This window comes from Festucalex cinctus, chromosome 10, assembly GCF_051991245.1.
Source record: "Festucalex cinctus isolate MCC-2025b chromosome 10, RoL_Fcin_1.0, whole genome shotgun sequence".
NCBI lineage: Eukaryota > Metazoa > Chordata > Actinopteri > Syngnathiformes > Syngnathidae > Festucalex > Festucalex cinctus.
In genome coordinates, this window is record NC_135420.1 from 28966057 (window position 1) to 28985403 (window position 19347).

The window sequence follows — 19347 nt, forward strand, 5'->3', positions numbered from 1 at the left end:
GTTTTAAGCCACCTCTTCATGTCAGAAGCTGCAGCAAAGCCTTCTGTATGCTCTTGCATAGGAAAAAAAAAAAAAAAGAGAAAACATTTTTGGGAGTCAAGGACAAAGTATTGAAAAACATTTTTACACATTTTTGGGCTTGAACGAGTTAAAAGGATCTGGTTAACTCAAATCTGTTAACTGGCGCTGCGCATGAAATTTGTCATCCGAGTCAAACATAATAGAAGTTTTCGTTTAAATTAGTTTATTTAAAAAATAAAATAAAATGCTCCATGTGGGGTGAGATTCATTAAAAATTCATCTTAAAATGTAAAGAAAAAATCTAAAATGCTGCTGGTTAAAGAAGTAACATGTCTTGCAAGGGAATGCGCTTTTCATGAGTGCAAGTACGTGTTGAGGCCACCTTGGTGGACTCGGCAGTAATCTTGTCCAAACAGCGCTCGCTTCTTACACGCCTTGCCGGCTTTGGTGACCGAGTTGCACAGCTGACGTCCGGACGCAGAGCTGGAAGGAAAAAATAAATAAAGACAAAAAATAATTAATTCATTAATTAAAAAGAATGAATTCATAGGATAATTGTATGACATATGTAGGGACTGGTAAACAAATACTACTTATTGATCCGGTACTGAAATCGTAGTTCTAAAAACAGCCGATGACTTCACTTTAAATCGAGTTAAAAAACACGATGGGAGAGGTAGATGGTACAAAATCATGTCCAAGTTAAACGTGGAGCTGATCGATAATCAGGACTATAATAATAATTCTTCACTCGCAGGGCTGACTGTCTGTGGAATAGGAGACCACCACCAACCTGTTGCCGATCGATGGGGTCGGAGTCGCACTTCTTGAATCAATCGCGAAGTCGTCGGAGTCATTTAAAGCGTCAAAAACCACGTTGGGGTTTCTGGCAGGAATATGGTCAAGCAAAGCCTTTATTTAAAGAAAAAAAAAGAAAAGAAACATAATTTATTACCATGATGAGTTTTCATCATTCCTTGCCTATAATTAATGTGGTTACTTCATTATTTTTCATTTACAATAAATACCTTTAAAAAGTAACAATTTTCTACTTGCTGTTGACATCACCTGTGCTGAGGAAGTAGGCCAATCAGGGCTCACCTGATTTATGAGTTTGGTCAGTAAACTGAGCCATGATTGGTCAGCACAGGTGATGTCATCATCAGTGGACAGCAAGTAGATAAATGACTTTTTTAAAAAAAGGTATTAATTATACCTGAAAAATAATGAATTTACCACATTAATTATAGACCAAATATTAACTTTTTGACTGCTAAAAAATGGCTCAATGAGTCAAGTATCCCTTCGATGTGCTTACCGCCGAAAGACGAGGCTGGCGTAGAAATTCCGGAGTGCAGTGATTATGTGAACCACTTGGGGGAGGAGGCATCCTGCGAGAAGACAATACAGGCACATCACCTGGATTTATAAAAAAAATAAAAAATAAATTAACATACGACTTGACACACTGTAATAGACTTATTTGACTATTTTGAATTTGCATGTAGTTGATAAAAAGATTCAAACTTGAGTTAACGGCGTCTTGCTTGAGCAAATTCCGTAAAGTGCAGCCGTGCTCTTTCCTAAGGACAAAAATAAATAAATAAAAAGATACCACGATTATTGATATTGGTCAGGTAATAACCAGATGCCGCCCCCCCCCCAAAAATAAGAATATTGGGGGGTTTTTGTACCATCACTGAAACACAATATTCAAACTGGTGTCTTCTTCACAGTGAGTCAGTTACATAGTCAATTGTTTCATTTTATAAACTGAATTTTTGTGCAATATTGCAAAAGTAAAAAAATTTAAAAAATACTTAAATATTAAATCCAATTAAAACAATATTCCTTAGAAATTGTTTGCTTCAAAAAGTTGAAACAAAATCTGTTTTAAAATGTTAAAATAATGTATGCAAAACAGAGTCACTTGCTGACAGATAAAATGTCTTCCACAAGTAAAAATTAAGTACGAGTCTTCTTCGCCTGAAGCCTTGCGTCCACTTCCCTGCCACTCTTGAGGCGCTGCCCCTAGTGGCCCGCCCAGGTACTTGCTCAATAAGTCACGAACAACGGATCCATTATAGCGGCTGTATATTGGCGACAAACATCGCGATACTTGCGTAGGCGTATCGATAAGCTGATCGGCAGACAAAGTATCACCATAAACGGAATGAAGCTTTGCAACTAACTTGTGAGGCGTTGACGATCGTGGATACCCGCCGCAGGACTCGGGGGGCTCCACCAATTCAAACGTAGCAAACTGCAACGCAGCCGACGGTTTTCCCCTGCTGGGGAAATGAACCCACAACTGACTCGCAAACCAGTGTCCTGTGGACAGAAAAAAAAAAAAAAGATGAACCTCGTCCAATTGCATTTGTGCAGAGTCGTGACTTGTCGTACCGAGCGAGAGCGTGGCCAGCAGCGCGCCGAGACTGGCGAGATCCAGCGCCGGCTGTTGGTTGACCTCCGCCGCTGCGTTCAAGGGCACCGTGAGCAGCAGCAGGACGCGAGGGAAGGCGGCGCAGCGCAGGAACGACTGCAGGGCGGCCAACAGGACGAAATAGCCGGCATGCGCGACGCACGTCCACGTGGCGGTGATGCTTAAACCTGGAAACGCAAAACAAACGTGATTTAAAGGTGGGGTGGGGGCGGGGCTAAAAGGAGGTCGCCCTCAGCAGCAACCGAGCGCAATTCACCTGCCCAGCCGAGGTAGCCCTGAATCACGCGAAGCCGTTCCTCGACCCGGCCCTGGATTTCGTCTAAGTTGCGCAACATGAATCCCAAAGTGCCGTTCATGCGCTCCAGTTTGCGCATGAGATCGGCGTAGTACTGCAACGTCCGGTCTTGGTACTGAAGAAATCCCGCCATGCTGTCGTCTGAGGTCACAGGTTGGCTCGTGTCAAAAACAAAAAAAATCACAACATGGAAAAACTGGGGGTGGAATTGTTGGATTTGATACCGATTTTTTGATAGATTCCCTGCGCCTGATGTCGGACTTGGGCGAGGTCTTGAACGATGGCTCGCTGGCTGTCCTGCACTTCCGAGCCTTGCATCTGTACAGTCTCGCTAACAATTGCTTCAACACAAAAAAACAAACAAAAAACAAACAAAAACAACAACAAAAAAACGGTCAATTCATAATCAATCAATTTTTAGTTCTGTCAGGGTTGTTTTTTTTTTGTTTTTTGTTTTTTTTAAGAAATTGGTCTTCATGTTCCAACTTTGACTAGAATGTGCAGTGTTCTCATGCATTTGCATGGCAAAATTTCTTTATTACATATCAAATTAAATATCAATTAAAAATTAAATATCAAATTAAATATCATCCAGTTAAATATCAAATTAAATATCATCCAATTAAATATCAAATTAAATATCATCCAATTAAATATCAAATCAAATATCCAACCAAATATCCAACCAAATATCAAATTATCCAATTACCCAATTATCAAAATGTCAAATTAAATATCCAATTAATTATCAACTTAAATATCCAATTAATTATCAACTTAAATATAATCCAATTAAATACAAATTATCCAATTAAATATCACAATTATCAACTTAAATATAATTGAAGTGTTAACTAAAACAAACAAAAAAAATGACTCATGTATTAACGCATATTAATCGCTTAAATTTTTACCACAAGATGATTCTTTAGCCGACAGCGGATCACTACGTTAAAAATGTAGCACGGTTTGCTTTTGAGCAGTAAACGTCAACTACATGCATTAAAGTAAAGCATTTCATAAAAATGTTTGCATACGACATTCAGAATATTTGTTCATGTCAAACTAATCGGGTCCTTTTTTATTTTTTTATTTTAAATTATACAAGTAATTAACAGATTAGAAAAAGAGGAGGATGAGCGTGTGCAGTGGATCACAAATTTCACAAAAAAAAAAGAAAAAAAAAAAGGTTGTGCTCATAACATTAATATGTCAAAAATAAACAGGTGCTCTTTAAATTTGGTGTGAAAAAGAACAAATTAAAAAGGCCTTTTAATTCATGAAAATTGTAAAATGTGATGAATCTGATGAAAATGCAATTTATGTCATTTATGGCGCAAAAGCTCTCACCCATTCTATCTGTAATTCCCTGGATGAGCTGAGCCACCAGTTGCTGTCCCGAGGCAATGAGCGCTTTCTCCTGCCCCAGACGCTCCAGGTTGTCCCTCAGGGAACTTTCCATTTGACCCTGGCCTTCCTGCATTTGGGCCTGCTGAGCCTGCAGGGAACGGTGACCTTTCAGGAGCTCGTCCAGCGATGCCGCCGTCATCTCTCGCAGTTCCAATTGGCCGTCCTGCAGTCACAAAAACACTCAGTCAGTCAGGTTCACCTCGTAAAAACAGGCCTCCAATGAGAAATACCCTTTGAAATGCAGATTTCACAGAGTAAACAAAAGTATTTGTTCTTTTTACGGGTGTCAAAATTACTGCGTTGTCATCTTGTCAACTTAAACCAAGTTTTTTAACACTTGATTAACGACCGCTAAGTTCGAGGAGTATGACGATATATCGATATCGTGATACTTTGTCTGCCGATAGATTATCGATACGTCTACGCAAGTATCGCAATATTTGTGGTTAATATTCAGGCACTATAATGGCTCCATTGTTCATGACTTATTGAGCAATTACTTGGCCGGGCCACTAGGGGGAGCACCTGAAGAGTGGCGGGAAAATGGACGCAAGTCTTCAGGCAAAGAAGACTCATGAGCTTAGTTGTTTTTTTTTTTATGATTATTATTTCTATATTTATATTTTTTATTGATTGATTGATTATTTTATATATTTATTACATTTATTTATATTATATGAATTATTTTTTTTGTTTATTATATATTTTTTTCAAACTTTTCATACTCTTGTTAACATAAAAGTGGGGAGAAATGTTAACCTGATCGGAACTTGGTTGCATTTTTTTAGTCACTGATACAGATAATAATAAATAAATAATAATGAATAATAATAATAATAATTATTATTATTATTATTATTATTAAAAGAATACATTATTGTTTAAAGTAATGAGTATTTATTAATAAATAAATAATCATTATTTATTAATTAAAAACAGAATAAATACAATTTGAAAACTCTAAACAGGACACCTGTGCACAAAATGACCCCGGTTGCAAGACTAGCTTTGTTGTTATGCAATGTTTTTTATTTTTTATTTTTTTTTCACCCCCAGTATGCTCGTCTTGTAGATTGTAAATTTTTAATATAACTGATTCCGATTATACATCAAAAATGAACTTGACTGTCGTCTAGCATTTGAGTTTGAAGCCTAGCTTGTCCTCCAGATCTCTGGTGGACAACAACGACAATAAAATAAGTACATAAAATCTACCAGATATTCCACCAGTGGGCACCTAAAAAACCAAAACGTATTTTACCTTCAGGTCTTCCATGGCCGATAGTTGGCTGGCAGCCGTGGAGATGAGCATGTTGACCGTGTGCTCGGCCCGGCGTCGAAAAAGCTGCTGGCGCGTCGCGTAGCACACGGCGCGAGCCCTGTTGCTGACGATGTGATACGCGTTCCACGTGTCCGGGTCCATGTTGCTTGTGCAGTCTTTTATACGCTGAAACAGCAAAAATTTGAGTTTTTTTTTTTTTTTTGCGCACAAAAAAGGAAGTTGTACTCAGGTGCACTCAATAGTACGGAAATGACGGCACATCATTTAGTCATTTGGAAATGGTGTAAAAAATAAATAAATATAAATGTACAACTTGCCATCTGTTCCGCACATGGATAAGTTCTGCGACCCTCAATCCGTGCCTGGCAGTTGAACAATAAGACGCCAAGTTTGGCCAGCTCTTCTTCCGAGAGACCTTCACAACTCTCCTTTAACTGAGCAACCACCTAACAGAGTACAGCATATGTTAAACCTGACTTAAAAATGACCAACAACGCCTGTAAAGCATTACTAGAGGGAGTCCTCGAGTCATTGTAGTTCTGGAATTTTTCCATTTTAGTTAGTTTTGATTTTTATTTTATTTTTTTAATTAGTTTTCAGGGTAGTTGTTTTTATTAGTTTGTTATTTAATAAATGTGTAGTTTTAGCATTAGTTTTAGTTTTGTAAACAAAATGTAGTTTCAGTTTTCGTTTTTAAAAAAAGCATTTTTGTTTTTATTTTATTAACGAATTTTATTTTTTTTTAGTTTTAGTTAACTAAAATAACCTTGTTATAGACATATCACAGCATTCTTTGAATTTTTTTTTTTTTTTTAACAATATAAAACTGAAATTTTTTTTTTAATTTTTTTTGTTTAAGGTGCCTTTTAAAACAAATCCAGCAGATTAGACAGACTTGCTCTTAAAATAAGTGGAATGTATGTGCCCTCGTTTTTTTTATAAATTAAAAAAAAATCTTTCAATTTCAATTATATTTACATGTGAACTGATTTGTGCAGTTTACCACTACACACACGTCGATATTTTGTAGCCAAGTTCCGTGATACGTTTCTTGGGAGTAGCAAGATGGCGGCCACGCGGCTTCAAAACGTCTCCGCCTATGGCATATCCAGCGCAGTGGTCGGTTGGTCGGTGGTGTTGTGCGTTCGCTAAATGGACCGTGTGGAAACAAGAGCATTTTCATTTATTTTATTTCGTGAACGAAATTTGTTTTTTTTTCAGTTTGTTTGTTTTAGTTAACTAAAATAACCTTGGTCAAGGCGCACAAGACCTAAGGCGTTTCGACTTTCAACAAGTTACGCTCGGTCCATTTTGGCCACATTATTTTCCCCTCGTCCGCTAGTTAGCCCTTAGCTAATACTAGCACTTGTGGGAGTATCTTTGGATTTTTATTTTATTCATTTTTATTTTTTTTAGTTCCTGAGAGTGTACATGTCCAATTACCCTTTGGTGGCAGCTGTCTAAAGGACTTAGCTCCATCTGCTTGGCCTGAGCCAGGAACTTCTCGTCGACGGTTGATATTTCAAACTGCACATCCTTGGCTGGAATGACCGGAAGTACGTCTTCAGGTGGGTGAGAAGGAAGAGGAGGTGGTGACGTAACTGCCGGAGGATACTCAGTCTGCCTCAACCATTCAAAGAGACCACCGACTGCTGGGAAGCAGCTTGCAAGTATGCAGAGCAGCAGGAGATCATTGTGGTAAGATAGGAGGTGACCCATGTCTGTAACAACAAAGCTTTTATTTAATAACTTCAGAAAGGAGGTGCTCTACAAATGTTTTCATGAATATAATGATACATCCCATTATACACTAATGGCGTATACTTTTTTTTTTTTCCTGCAAATTGCAGCAGCATTTCATTAATTTCACTCAGTAAGTAATGCAAACGGTATCATTTTTGTATATATGAAGTTAATCACTACATCATTTTCAACAATCATCAACGAGGCTTGCCCAGACATGCCCGTTCTGAGGTTGCAGGCAGAACTCGCGCATGCAGCATCAAAAATCGCCTCCAAGCACTGATAACGTTGTGCCAGATGATACTTTTATTCTAAATTCGAGCTCGATTTAAAAACAACCACACGCTATTTGGAATAGTATGGCACTTACGTTGCAAACATACACACCAACAAAAAGTCAATGATATTTGGTTTTCGGATGAAACTAAAATAAAACGTAAACTGACAGTTAACTTAATTCGACCTTTTATAAACTTTAAAATCGATACATATTTCTTAAACTTACGACAATATTGTTAATTTATGGTCAAATAAAAGGCACGGCGATGTCGACTTGGCACTAAGTGAAATTTAAAAAATATATAAGAGGGAAAAACAACCTGAAAAACAAACCTACCTATCTTTTAATGCTGCAGGAAAACATTTAAAAGCGCTATCACACGGCTGACAGAAATAATTTATAATTTGTCCACCGAATCTCCGCCTCTTTACAACACGCATTCAGCCAATAGAATCGCTCGATTATCTAGAGTGGGCGGGGTAAGGGTGCGCTCGATTTAGGAACCCTTTTGGCACGAATGTAATTTGTAATGGCACTCGTGAGAATATTGCGTTGCATTAATTCTCTCCACCGTTTGTTTATAGTTATAAAATGATGCCGAACTTTACTGTAACACATATGTTGATATCAAGTATATAAACTAAACGTACTATATGCCCAAAGGTGCGGTAGTAATGAGTTTCAAAATCAAGCCAACCTTCTTGACAGCGTCGCACGAGGCTCCTTGTTTGGTTTGATGAAATGAAAACATCTGGTGAGTTTACCTAATCCAAAATTACCATTTGAATGTAAACGTTACAGAACGGTCACCCTCGACTCAAAATGTGAATTAAAAAAAGAAAGAAAATGAAAAAAAAACAAGTGGGTCGCCGAGCTGAGCGTTTGGCGATGTCACTACAGGTACAATTCAATTCTTGGTGTTTCATTCAGTTCTGTTAAATGGCGATTCAATTTCTCGTTTCTCTGCTTGTATTTTATTAACATGGCGAACAAGTGAAGTACAAAACACTATTTTCGGTGTCTTGCTAAAGCAGATGAGGAGAAAACACGCCAGCCGGTGTAGCACACTGCTGAGCAGCAGCCCGGCTTCGACGTGCTTACGTGGCGGCCATGTTGAGATGGGCGCCATTCGTAACTTTCTCATTTCTTGACCTATTTTTACGAGGTTTTTAATATATTTTTTTTGTTTTTGTTTCTTCCCATGCGAATGCGAAAGCATACACTATTAAAACAATACAGTTCCTTCCCTTGTGTTTGTGCAACACGCCTTGGTGAGCCCCGCCCCCCAGAGTCTGACGTATAAAAGTGATGGTAGCACGAAATGCATCATGGGATATTTTACCAGCCAAGTCTTTTTTTTAATTTTTTTGTTTGTTTAATTTAGAAACTCAGAACATTCAAACATAACAACCAGCCAGGAGGTGACAAATGAAGAAGCAAGTATATTACAGCTGTTACAGAAATATATTTTGAAAAAAAAAGAGCACATACATTTATTTTCCAATAATTGTAACACACAGTCAACATGTGTGAATATGCCATTTAGCTGATATTCTAATAAGACTAATAATGTAACCCAGAAAAGGTGCTTGGACGTCTGAGTAGTTGACTGACCCTCCTTCTGTCATTTGTTTACTGCAGATTAAAAGGGGACCCGAGATGGACTCACAGTTACAAATTGGCTTCATCGGTGCGGGGAACATGGCTTTCGGAATTGCAAAGGGCATCTTGTCTGGTCTGTTCTCAAGACTCAACATAAACGGGCGTGTTAACTTGTCTAAATGCAAGAGTTAATTCTGTACTTGTATCATTAAAGGGAATGTTCTTCCTACAAATATCAAAGTGAGTGCGCCATCTCTCAAGAACCTCGGACGCTTTCAGGTAAAAGCATCCCTGCATCTTAGTATACTAGATTCTTTTTTTTTTAAATTTCACAGCAGTTCAATTAATCCATCAATCCATGTCACATTTTTCATAAAACGGGGGACACGACAATGTAACTGATTAATAAAAGAAAATCGAACAAAGAAATAGTCATCTTTTATACATGGATTGCAAAATGTATTCTCAAAAATGAAATGCATCAAGAGCACATATTTTATAAAAATGAGTGTAGTTTGTCCATATTTAAAATAGCATTTTTTTCTTGTCTCCCCCCACAGGACGAATCACGAACTCACACCACGTTTAAAATAGGAGTGTGACGATATATCGATATCGCGATAAATTGTGATACTTTGTCTCCCGATAGATTGATACGCCTACGCAAGTATTGCTATATTTGTAGTGAATATACAGCCACTGTAACGGGCTCCATTGTCTGTTACTTATTGACCAGTTACTTGGCGGGTCACTAGGGGGAGCACTTCATAAGAGTGGCGGGGAAATGGACCGAAGTTTTTAGGCGAAGAAGTACTTGTGGAAGACATTTATTTATCTGCTAGCAGCTGACTCACTTTTTCAAATGTGGATTATATCTTCAATTTAGAAAGCAAACCCAGAGGTTCCCGCCCATAGCTTAAAATCTAAACTCCATCTTTTCTTTTGATTTCAGGAGCTGAACATCTCCACAACTCACTCCAACACCGAGGTCGCCAGCACTTCAGATGTCATCTTCGTTGCAGTCAAACCTCATCTCGTCGCGACCGTTCTCAACGAGATCTCGCCGCGCGTCACCGACAGACACGTCGTCGTGTCCGTTGCGGCGGGAGTCACCCTGGCGACGTTGGAGGAGGTGAGGGCCCCCAACCGATCATGTGACCTTTAAAATGTATTGTTTTGAATCACGCCACTATGTTTTTGCTGTATACTAAGCTCCTGCCAAAGGGTTCCTGCGTCATCAGGCTGATGCCAAATCTTCCTTGCCTGGTGCTGCAAGGCGCGCTCTTATTTACACGGGGGACTCACGCTAAACCAGAGCACGGCGCCCTCTTGTGCTCCTTGTTGCAACGCTGCGGGATGGTCGAAGAGGGACCCGAGGCCTGGATTGACATCCACACTGGATTAAGTGGGAGCGGAGTCGCCTTTGTGAGTGTATACATTATATTTTGTCTGTTTTTAATTTTTTATCACAGTTCGTCAACCTCATCCCGTTTTTATTGAGTCAATTTTTAGTCGGCTATAAATCTAGCATTTTAGTCCAAGAAAAAACTTTATACAAAACTATAATAACACAGTTTGTGAGTCAGGTTATTTATTTATTTTTTATTTTTGTCTGGCAGGTGTACCTGTTTGCGGAGGCGCTGGCGGAAGGAGCCGTTAAAATGGGCATGCCCGGCGCTCTCGCCCAAAGAATTGCATCTCAGACTGTACTGGTCAGTTTCATTTGATGCCCCCCCCCCCATAATCAAGCAGCCCTACACTATGCATAGTGGCAGCATATGTACGAAATACAATATGAAACTTATCTGTTTGCAGGGTGCTGGTCAATTATTACTCGAGTCCGATAAACATCCAGCTCAGCTTCGTTCTGAGGTGTGCACCCCAGGTGGGACGACCATTTATGGACTTCACGCTCTGGAGCAAGGAGGCGTGAGGGCGTCGACCATGACCGCTGTGCAAGCCGCCACCGAGAGAGCGAGGGAGCTCGGGCGAAAGTCTGCCGCGCCGGGAAGCATGAAATAATCGCTGCCTCTTAAAACTCGATAAAGACTTAATCATAAGCGAAATACATTTCTTTATTACTAAGTTTAAAAAGTCATACTTGACTCATTGAACAATTTTCAGCAGTGAAAAGTTCATATTTTGGCTATAATTAAATGTGTTAACTTCATTATTTTTCATGTACAATTAATACCTGTTTAAAAAGTTTTTTTTTTTAATTTTTGACTTGCTGTTGACTGATGATGACATCACCTGTGCTAAGGAAGTAAGCAACGACCAATCACGACTCAAAACCAAACCCAGAAATCGGGTGAGCCATGACTGGTCGTAAATCCCTCAAATATAACAGAAATGGAAATCTAAAAATCAAAACGTTGTCACTATTGCTCTTGCACTCTTTTCTTTATTACAGGTCAAGTACAGGAAACTGGTACAATAAAAAACATGATCAGATGTATTATGAGCACATGTTGAAGATGTCTTCAATTCAATTTTTATTTCACTCTTAATAAGTAACAGAAGTAAACTTACACAAAAAAAATAAAAAAACGAATGACAGCGAGCGGTCAAGATGCTTTCATTGTAACAATACTACAAAATAATTCAACTGCATGTCATATATATGTATATATATATATATATATATATATAATGTGTGTGTGGTCGATGGTTCGTAAATTAAACACAATAAATGTGAAACTTTGCCAAAGTTTGTTGATAACATAAAGCTTATCCAACTCAATACAATTATTTATGAGTGTATTAATCCCAAACCAAACGAAATGTTGTTTCTTCTGCATTCTATTTTATTTTTAAACGGCAGGTTGGTTTCACCACCTCAGTGACGTCACACAGGAGAAAGGCGCTAACGTGTTCCGTCCCCAACCTCATCACTAGCATGCGTCCACGTCCAGACTCTCCTCCTCCTCCTCCTCCTCTTTCCAGTTCCTCCTTCCCGTTGGCACTTGGCGACGAAGCACGTTGCGTCCACTGGCTCTCTTCACCACCGTCGCGACGACACCAAAAGGCCAACAGTAAGTTAGTAAATGCGGCAGTGAGCCGACAACCGGGCCGTGGGACTCGGGCTTGTTTGCTGCCGTTGGCTTTCAGCAACCAACGGGGAGAGGGGAAGAAAGGAGCCGTCGCCGTCGGCCCTTTTTCCGGACTGGGCATGTGTTAGCTAGCCATTTGCGACTTACTAGCGAACGGCTCGGCTCGGTCGAACCGAATCATGAGGTCGAACCGGGGATACCGGTTGAAAGCACGGCTCGCTTCAACTGAAAACGAAAGCACCCAGATGCTAACCACGCGCTGAGTTTTTAATTACGGTTGAACATAGAAACGTATTGTAATGTAATGACATCGCTGAGTTTAGTTTTTTTTTAACTGCCTTCTGCATTGTGCGACATTTTGCACGACCTCCTCCTTACAACGGCCACGTGACGTCACTCCCAAAATCTGAGGACATTGTTTTTTCGTGATTTTTTTTCTGGCGCGCTCACACCTGACTTTATTAAGTTCTAGTCGCCTGCTGCTGTTCAAAGGTTGTGGAATAAGTGACTATGTAAGGCAACAATGAATGAATGAATGAGACCAGGCTGAACTCTTTATTTATTCAGTCGGACTTCCGGGTTCCACATATCAGCGCCGTTTCCGGCCACTGCTGGTCGCGTTCCAACACTCGCATCCTCACCCCTGCCAACCCCAAACCGTGCGCTCCCTCATCCTTGACGGGAACGCGCAACCGAGGGGGCACGATGACGTAGGCGAAAGTACTGGGACGCGGCCCACACGTCGCAAACCGGAAGCGGAAACAAACCTGATGTGTGGAAAGTCGGAAGTCCCGCCTCCTCCTGACTTTCTGGGTTCAATTTTGAGCACTGAATTGGAAGTAATGTATTGAGTATGTATCAGTTGATTCACTACCGCAGTAACTTTGCAAGCTTGTGAAATTTTTTTTGTTAATTTCTTTTTCCAATCGCTTGCGGTGAACTGGATGAAAAGAACATTTGCGCAATTGATTTTTAGACTTTGACAATTGCGTCTTCTTCCCAAGGACGGTGAGTTCAGACCTTGATTGCCATTTGCGTACTTGACTGCAGGAAATGACGAACGAACCCCAAGACTGGCCAAAAAAATTCGGGTGGCGTGAAACGGTCTTCACATGAAACGTGAGGGGGAGGAAAACATTTCCTGCATTCAGCCAAACATCATCAAAACTGCATTGCCCCTGCATGATGTCCAGTGTTAGTAAATATCAACTGTGCATCGTCACCTTGTCTTCTGCTTTTTAATTGCGCTACTTTTGCATGATCATTTCGTTCCCTCGCATGCTGCTCGACTCGATTTTTGCCAGTAACTCCTTTCCAAGAATGACCTATTTAATTCTGACTTCACAACCTTTTCGTCTCGAGTGCACCAAGTTTGAAGTTTCCCTTTCACACTTGTCGCAAACAGTTTTTGTTAGCTGTCAGACCTCCCGCGCCGTCTTTATTTACAAATGATAGTTCTGAAGTAAATAGAAATTGGGCCCACTTGCTTTCAGAGAATCTGGAATGTGCGTAAGTCCGCCAGATACTGAAATGTTGCTTTATTTTGGGTGTTATCGCACTCTGTAAATAATGATTTTGTTTACATGGGTAACACCAACTTGAATGTTGACCTTATTCAAGATTAGACCGTATGTGTGTGTTGACTAAAGATTACGCCATTCCTGTCCGCAGTCGGTGTGAATTGGGCATAACCGTTCAATAACCGCATAACCGTAAATTCGAAACGCCTTAGGTGGAGTGTGCCTTAACTCGAGGAATTCTGGAGTGAGGGAAAAAACACAAAACTGAAATTTGCAAAGCTTGTGTGAAAGGGTCTTCATTTGTTGTGCTTGACTCCAACTACTAATACACAAGCCTGTACTTGTTTTCTTTCCCCCCTGTAACCGATCAAAGATGGCAACGAAGACCCCGCAGTGTTGCGTAGCCGATATGTCGGATCCTAATAAGCCTTCCGGCCTTAACCAGGCGGACGCTTCTTCCGCCAAGCAGTGCCGAAGCAGCCAGCACAACGGCGGAACGTCGTCGTCCTCTCCGGAAAGCGGAAGCTCCAACGGAGAGACGAAGCGAAGTGGCAAAAGGCGTCGCAGCAAGAAATGCTCGTCGAGACCCGACGATCACGCGGAAGTGAATGCGAGCAAAACGCGAGATAAACCCGACGACGACGACGACAGCGGCGACGACGCCGAGCGCCAAGCCGGCCTGATGGCGGAATGCGCCAACGTGTGGTTTCAGCGCAGCGTTTACGAGCGAGCCGAGAGTCTCTACCAGCGCTGGCTGGCCAACTCCACCAAAGTCGAGTTGAACGGGTCGACGTCGCGAGACGACCCGTCGTCGACGACGACGACGACGAAACCGCCCGAGAAGAAAAGTTTGAAGCGAGCTCAGGTGAAAGAATCCTCGCAGTTGAGCATCATCGACGAAGCGCCGACTCCCGTCGTCGTCGCCGCCGCTCGCCCGCCGCTCAACGGTCTGTCGCCCGTTTTGGCGCAAATGTTTCGAGACGTGTGGCTGGAGAAGCCGCGGTACGACCGCGCCGAAGCGGCCTTCTACCAAAACATGCACGGCAACAACTCGTCCAAAAAGCAAACGCCGCCGCCAAGATTCCTCCAAGAGGAAGTGGAGGGCAAACGAGCGGCGCCGCAGGGCAAAGCCGAAGTTTTCCACGCGCTGCACCCGATCCAGGAGGAGGAGGAGCCAAGCGAGACGCTCGCCAAGCGCCATCTCGCCGTTTGCTGCTACTTCCTTCACCCCGACAGCGAGCGCGCGTGGTTGGACAAGTGGAGGTACGACGCGGCCGAGGTCCGTTTCCACGCAGCCGAGGCGGCGGTGCCAAAGGAAGGCGGGGCCAAAACGGACGCCTCGGCGATTGGCTTCACTGGCCCGTTAAGGGAAAAGTATGATTCAACCTGCAGATCGGACAAACTTTTCGCATCCTTTCGTTCTCCTTTTTCCACCACTTCCACTTGACTTGTTTTATTTTCAAATTGTCATTTTTTTTTCTTCATCCATGAATTTTGTTTTCATTTTAAATGGTTGTTTGAATTAACCATTGTTGCAGATTATCTCATGAGTTTCACTTTTTGTTCTTGTTTTTGCGTTGGGGTTGTTAAAAGTGACATTCTAGTCTAGTTAAGACCGTTGAAGGTTTCATCATAATCCAACTGTCATTCCAATCAGTAGATATATATCTAAAGTCTACACACCCCTGTTCAAATGCCGGGTTTTTATGATAGGGGAAAAACCCCCCGTGATAAATCGCTTCAAAGCTTTCCCCATGTTTATTTAATGTTATCTGGAACCTGAACCTCTTATTTTGGCAAAAACTTTATTGACAGAGTACTTTAAAAACTAAACTCTCTTTTTGATAGGGCAAGCTAAAATCCAGGTTTTGGAATTTCCCAGCCATAGTCCAGACCTGAATCGGTGGTCTGACGATGGCTGCTGTGCTCACCGTATGACGGACTTTTGCGTTTTGCAAATATCGTCGCATCAAGATGTGCCGAGAAAGACAAATGTGCTGCAACACAGTATTAGTTTGAGGGTGTGCATATTTATGCAACCAGGTTATGCCATTGTTTCTATTTGTATATTTCCCCTTAAAATATTTCAGTTAAGCTGTACATGTAATAGATCACATTTAAAGTTTTGACATGATTTATCACAAGTCGTTTTTTTTTTTTTTTTTTTTTGTTTGAACAGGGGTGTGCGGACTTTTTAGAATTAGTCCCACCCACATAAACGCTTGTTGAGTCTTAATTCGTTCATCCCGCTCTTGTGCTTCCGTTGTTCCTTTTAGCAACATGAGCGCCGTCAACTTCCTGCGCCAGGAGAAGATCTGGTTCGACAAAAGTCGCTACGATGAGGCGGAGCGACGCTTCTTCGAGCGCGTCCACTGCGCCTCGCGAGCCACGCCCACCGTCTGCGTAAGGATTCACTTGAAACGTTTTTTTGGTGGATATGGAAGCAATATTTCTGATCTTGCCATCACCGGTCGGACGTCACTTTTCTATGGAGCTCCGCAGGGGACATCTCGCAAATATTTACGCAATACTTTTTGCTTTATGTTGATATAACTGTAGCATTATAACGTGATAATTTGCGATGTAACGCAAAACTATTGCAGTTTAACGCAATGATTTTAGCAAAATATGTTGCGAAATAACACAAATTGCGAGAGAACGAGAGATTCCACTTCCGACTCATCAGCACTACAATTGTTTTGTTAATTTGCTTTTAGTTAATTAAACGTTGAGTTTATACCTTTTATCACTTTGCATGCGTCCTGCACCCTCGCCGCGGACATGTCGAGATGGTAAAAGGCCAAACCGTCATCCGTGCTCCTGCCAGCGCCGCCGTACACTTCTCAATAAATGACCCGGAAGTGGAATCTCTCGTTCTCTCGCAAACAGTTTGCGTTATTTCGCAAATATCTTTGGCAGAAGTCTTTGTGTTAAAATACAATAGTTATTTCAATATAACGCAATTACAATCTTACATATTCTTTGTACTACTGGGCTCCGTAGTTTTCAATGGTTCTTCTGTTCCCACTGCTAAACTGAAGGGGCTCGTGTAGCTCACGAAAGTCTCGTTTGCTGTGAACCAAACGTGCCCGTTGTTGTACTTGAAGGACGCGGGAGCGAACGCCATCCTTCAAGACATCGCTCGTGCCCGGGAGAACATTCAGAAGTCGCTTGCGGGAGTAAGTTTGCTTTTCTGGCATAAACCAAACCAAATAATAATAAATGACCCAAGGAGGTACTGTATTTATAGGAGTTGTTTTGATCACTTTTTGATATTGAAACTAACCTTTTCAGCCTTTTGGTTTGACGAAGGTCGCGATCGTCTGTCCGTCTGGCACCGACCACTAAAATCGTTTCCGTCCGTTTGTGTGGCAGAGCACCTGCAGCAGCAGCAGCGCAGCTGATCAGGAACTCATCTCTCGGATCAAAAGCCTGGAGCAGGAGAACAAAACCTTACATAGAGGTGCGGCAAATTCTTGAATAGTTTGCGGACGCGCACCGCGTTATTGATGTCTGATACAAATGTGCGTCTTCAGTGGTGGAAGACTTGAGGGCGTCGCTTTCCAAGCTGGAAAGTCGAGTAAGCGTCTTGGAGAAAAGCCCGGCAGCCGGCACCGCGGCTGCCTCGCCTTCAGTCCCCTACACAAACGTGAGTTTTTGCCTCACTTTCTTTTTGGGCCGTCAAAATTAATCCATTATGTAATGAATTGACAGCTGTTTTAATAATCAAGTAATCTCTTGGAGCCATTTTATTTTATTTTTTTTCATGGTCCAAAGCCTTTTGATTTTAGCATATCAACAATAATTGACGACTGATTTTTGTATCAATCGATTAGCACCGAACCGGTTGTTTATAAACGTCAAGATTATTTAACCGCAGCCGTTCAACAGCACCGGTTATTTATTTCCCATCGCAACAACTCTTGTGTTTCCACACGGTTCATTTAGCACGACAAGCGTGCAGGATAGGTCACAGGCGGAGACTTTTGAAGCCGCGGGGCCGCCATCTTTGTACTCCCCAGGAAACTTATCCCAGCATTTGGCTGCAAAATGCCGACATGTGTAGCGGTACGCTGCACAAATCGCCAATTTTATCATTATTTTATGATTAATTTTATCGTGGATTTATTACCTGAGCCAACATATCGATAATCGTGGTATCATCATATCGTGAGATTGTTATCATGAGCCTTGTCTTGTGAATCGTATCGTATCGTATGGTATGGTATGGTGAGGTACCAGATGTTTTGTCAACGTGTTCAGGGAACTTGCATCCAGCAGACGGGCGTCCTCGCCAAACAGGATGACGACGACGACGACGATATCGACTTGTTTGGCAGCGACGATGACGAAGAGGCGGAGAAACTCAAAGAGCAGAGGTTGAAAGAGTACGCCGAGCGAAAGGCCAAGAAACCGAGCATCGTCGCCAAGTCGTCCATCTTACTGGACGTCAAACCGGTAAAAAATCCAAGCCTGAAACGAGACGACGACCATTTTGGAGGTCGAGCGTCTTCCAACGCGTCCTCGTGTCGCTTTTTTTTTTTTTTTTAGTGGGACGACGAGACGGACATGTCCAAGCTGGAGGAGTGCGTGCGCTCGGTGCGAGCCGACGGCCTGTTGTGGGGCGTGTCCAAACTGGTTCCCGTAGGTTACGGCATCAAGAAGCTCCAGATCGCGTGCGTGGTGGAAGACGACAAGGTCGGAACGGACATGCTGGAAGAAGAGATCACCAAGTTCGAAGACTACGTAAGTCCGACGGCCGCGCGCGACAAGGACACGGACGGACGGACGGACGGACGGAAAGTTCTCAACACTCGACCAAAATGATTTGGATGCGTTCTTGTTTATAACGTCGGCCAAAAATGTTTTTTTTAAAGAAAGTCAAATCGAATTGACAACATCCACTGAGAAGTGTCACTTTATTCTCAGAATTCTGAGTTTAAAGTCAGAATTCTGACTTTATTCTCATAATTCTTCATGAGAATAGTCAGAATTCTCACTTTAAAAACAATTCTGAGAATAAAGTCTGACTTTATTCTTATAATTCTTTACAATGACTTTATTCTCATATGTTTTTAAAGTGAAAATTCTGACTTTATTCTCAATTTCTATCTTTAAAGTATGACTTTAAAGTTAGAATTATTATTTTAATGTGAGAATTTTGACTTTAATCTCTGAATTTTCACTTTTAAAAGTGAGAATTCAGATATCCTGCCAAACTTTGTTTTTTTTTTTCTTCTTCCCTCTGTCCCTCTTCACCGGCCCTAATCGTCTTCCCCACATTCCCCTAGAATGACAATATTTACAATATTTCTATTCGACTAATCCAAACGTTTTTTGTTCTTGCCGTTTTCAGGTTCAGAGTGTCGACGTTGCCGCTTTCAACAAGATTTAAACAAAAACAAAAAAAATGTTGTTCCGTAATGTTCATCGCCTTCTTTCATTGTCAACTTGATAAAAAGATTGTTGCACTGAGGCTCGAGTCTTTATTATTTCCAAAAGGCTGCGACTGTGCTGCAATCGAGTCTCGGATTAAGATCATGAGCGACATGGTGGTCATCGAGGGGCGGCGCCTCTCATAGGGCAACACTGAAGCCACAGGGCGGCCAACTTAGGTTGCCACTGTTATGGAAATCCTCGGTTATTTTAAGCCTACTTTGTTTTTATTTTTATTTTTACTTAAAATACTGTTTTACGG

The 19347-nt window shown here is 41.5% G+C and overlaps 3 protein-coding genes across 13 annotated transcripts; 2 read left to right on the forward strand and 1 right to left on the reverse strand.

The window, feature by feature from the left end:
• Positions 1–227: 227 nt before the first annotated feature.
• bmb (brambleberry) lies at positions 228–7898 on the reverse strand. 4 transcript variants are annotated; one of them, XR_013285460.1, is made up of 13 exons: positions 7811–7898; positions 6895–7172; positions 5769–5897; positions 5431–5616; positions 4110–4332; positions 2984–3100; positions 2721–2900; positions 2425–2631; positions 2214–2352; positions 1549–1604; positions 1340–1412; positions 815–933; positions 228–504 (listed from the first exon to the last, which is right to left on the reverse strand). XR_013285460.1 is itself a non-coding variant. In XM_077534902.1 (13 exons), exons 2-13 carry the CDS (start codon positions 7168–7170, stop codon positions 375–377), a joined length of 1863 nt encoding a protein of 620 aa, XP_077391028.1. In that variant the 5' UTR covers positions 7171–7172; positions 7811–7898; the 3' UTR covers positions 228–374. The 4 variants fall into 4 exon arrangements, 3 of the variants coding, with proteins under 3 accessions (XP_077391028.1, XP_077391029.1, XP_077391030.1); XM_077534902.1 differs by having other exon boundaries at positions 1340–1440; XM_077534903.1 differs by lacking the exon at positions 7811–7898 and adding an exon at positions 7565–7733 and having other exon boundaries at positions 1340–1440.
• On the forward strand, positions 6805–11534 carry pycr3 (pyrroline-5-carboxylate reductase 3). Of its 4 annotated transcripts, none has more exons than XM_077534913.1 (7): positions 6805–7149; positions 9116–9209; positions 9291–9355; positions 10029–10208; positions 10289–10501; positions 10696–10788; positions 10892–11534. In XM_077534913.1, the coding sequence occupies exons 2-7, from the start codon at positions 9134–9136 to the stop codon at positions 11096–11098; spliced, it is 834 nt and encodes a 277-aa protein (XP_077391039.1). In that variant the 5' UTR covers positions 6805–7149; positions 9116–9133; the 3' UTR covers positions 11099–11534. The 4 variants fall into 4 exon arrangements, with proteins under 4 accessions (XP_077391039.1, XP_077391040.1, XP_077391038.1 ...); XM_077534914.1 differs by lacking the exon at positions 6805–7149 and adding an exon at positions 7993–8228; XM_077534912.1 differs by lacking the exon at positions 6805–7149 and adding an exon at positions 8238–8374.
• Positions 11535–11784: 250 nt separating this feature from the next.
• Positions 11785–19125, forward strand: eef1db (eukaryotic translation elongation factor 1 delta b (guanine nucleotide exchange protein)). Of its 5 annotated transcripts, XM_077534905.1 has the most exons (10): positions 11785–12111; positions 13082–13137; positions 14023–15023; positions 15926–16052; positions 16757–16828; positions 17025–17112; positions 17186–17298; positions 17913–18107; positions 18201–18395; positions 19006–19125. In XM_077534905.1, the coding sequence occupies exons 3-10, from the start codon at positions 14023–14025 to the stop codon at positions 19042–19044; spliced, it is 1830 nt and encodes a 609-aa protein (XP_077391031.1). In that variant the 5' UTR covers positions 11785–12111; positions 13082–13137; the 3' UTR covers positions 19045–19125. The 5 variants fall into 5 exon arrangements, with proteins under 5 accessions (XP_077391031.1, XP_077391033.1, XP_077391032.1 ...); XM_077534907.1 differs by lacking the exon at positions 16757–16828; XM_077534906.1 differs by lacking the exon at positions 13082–13137.
• Positions 19126–19347: the final 222 nt, after the last annotated feature.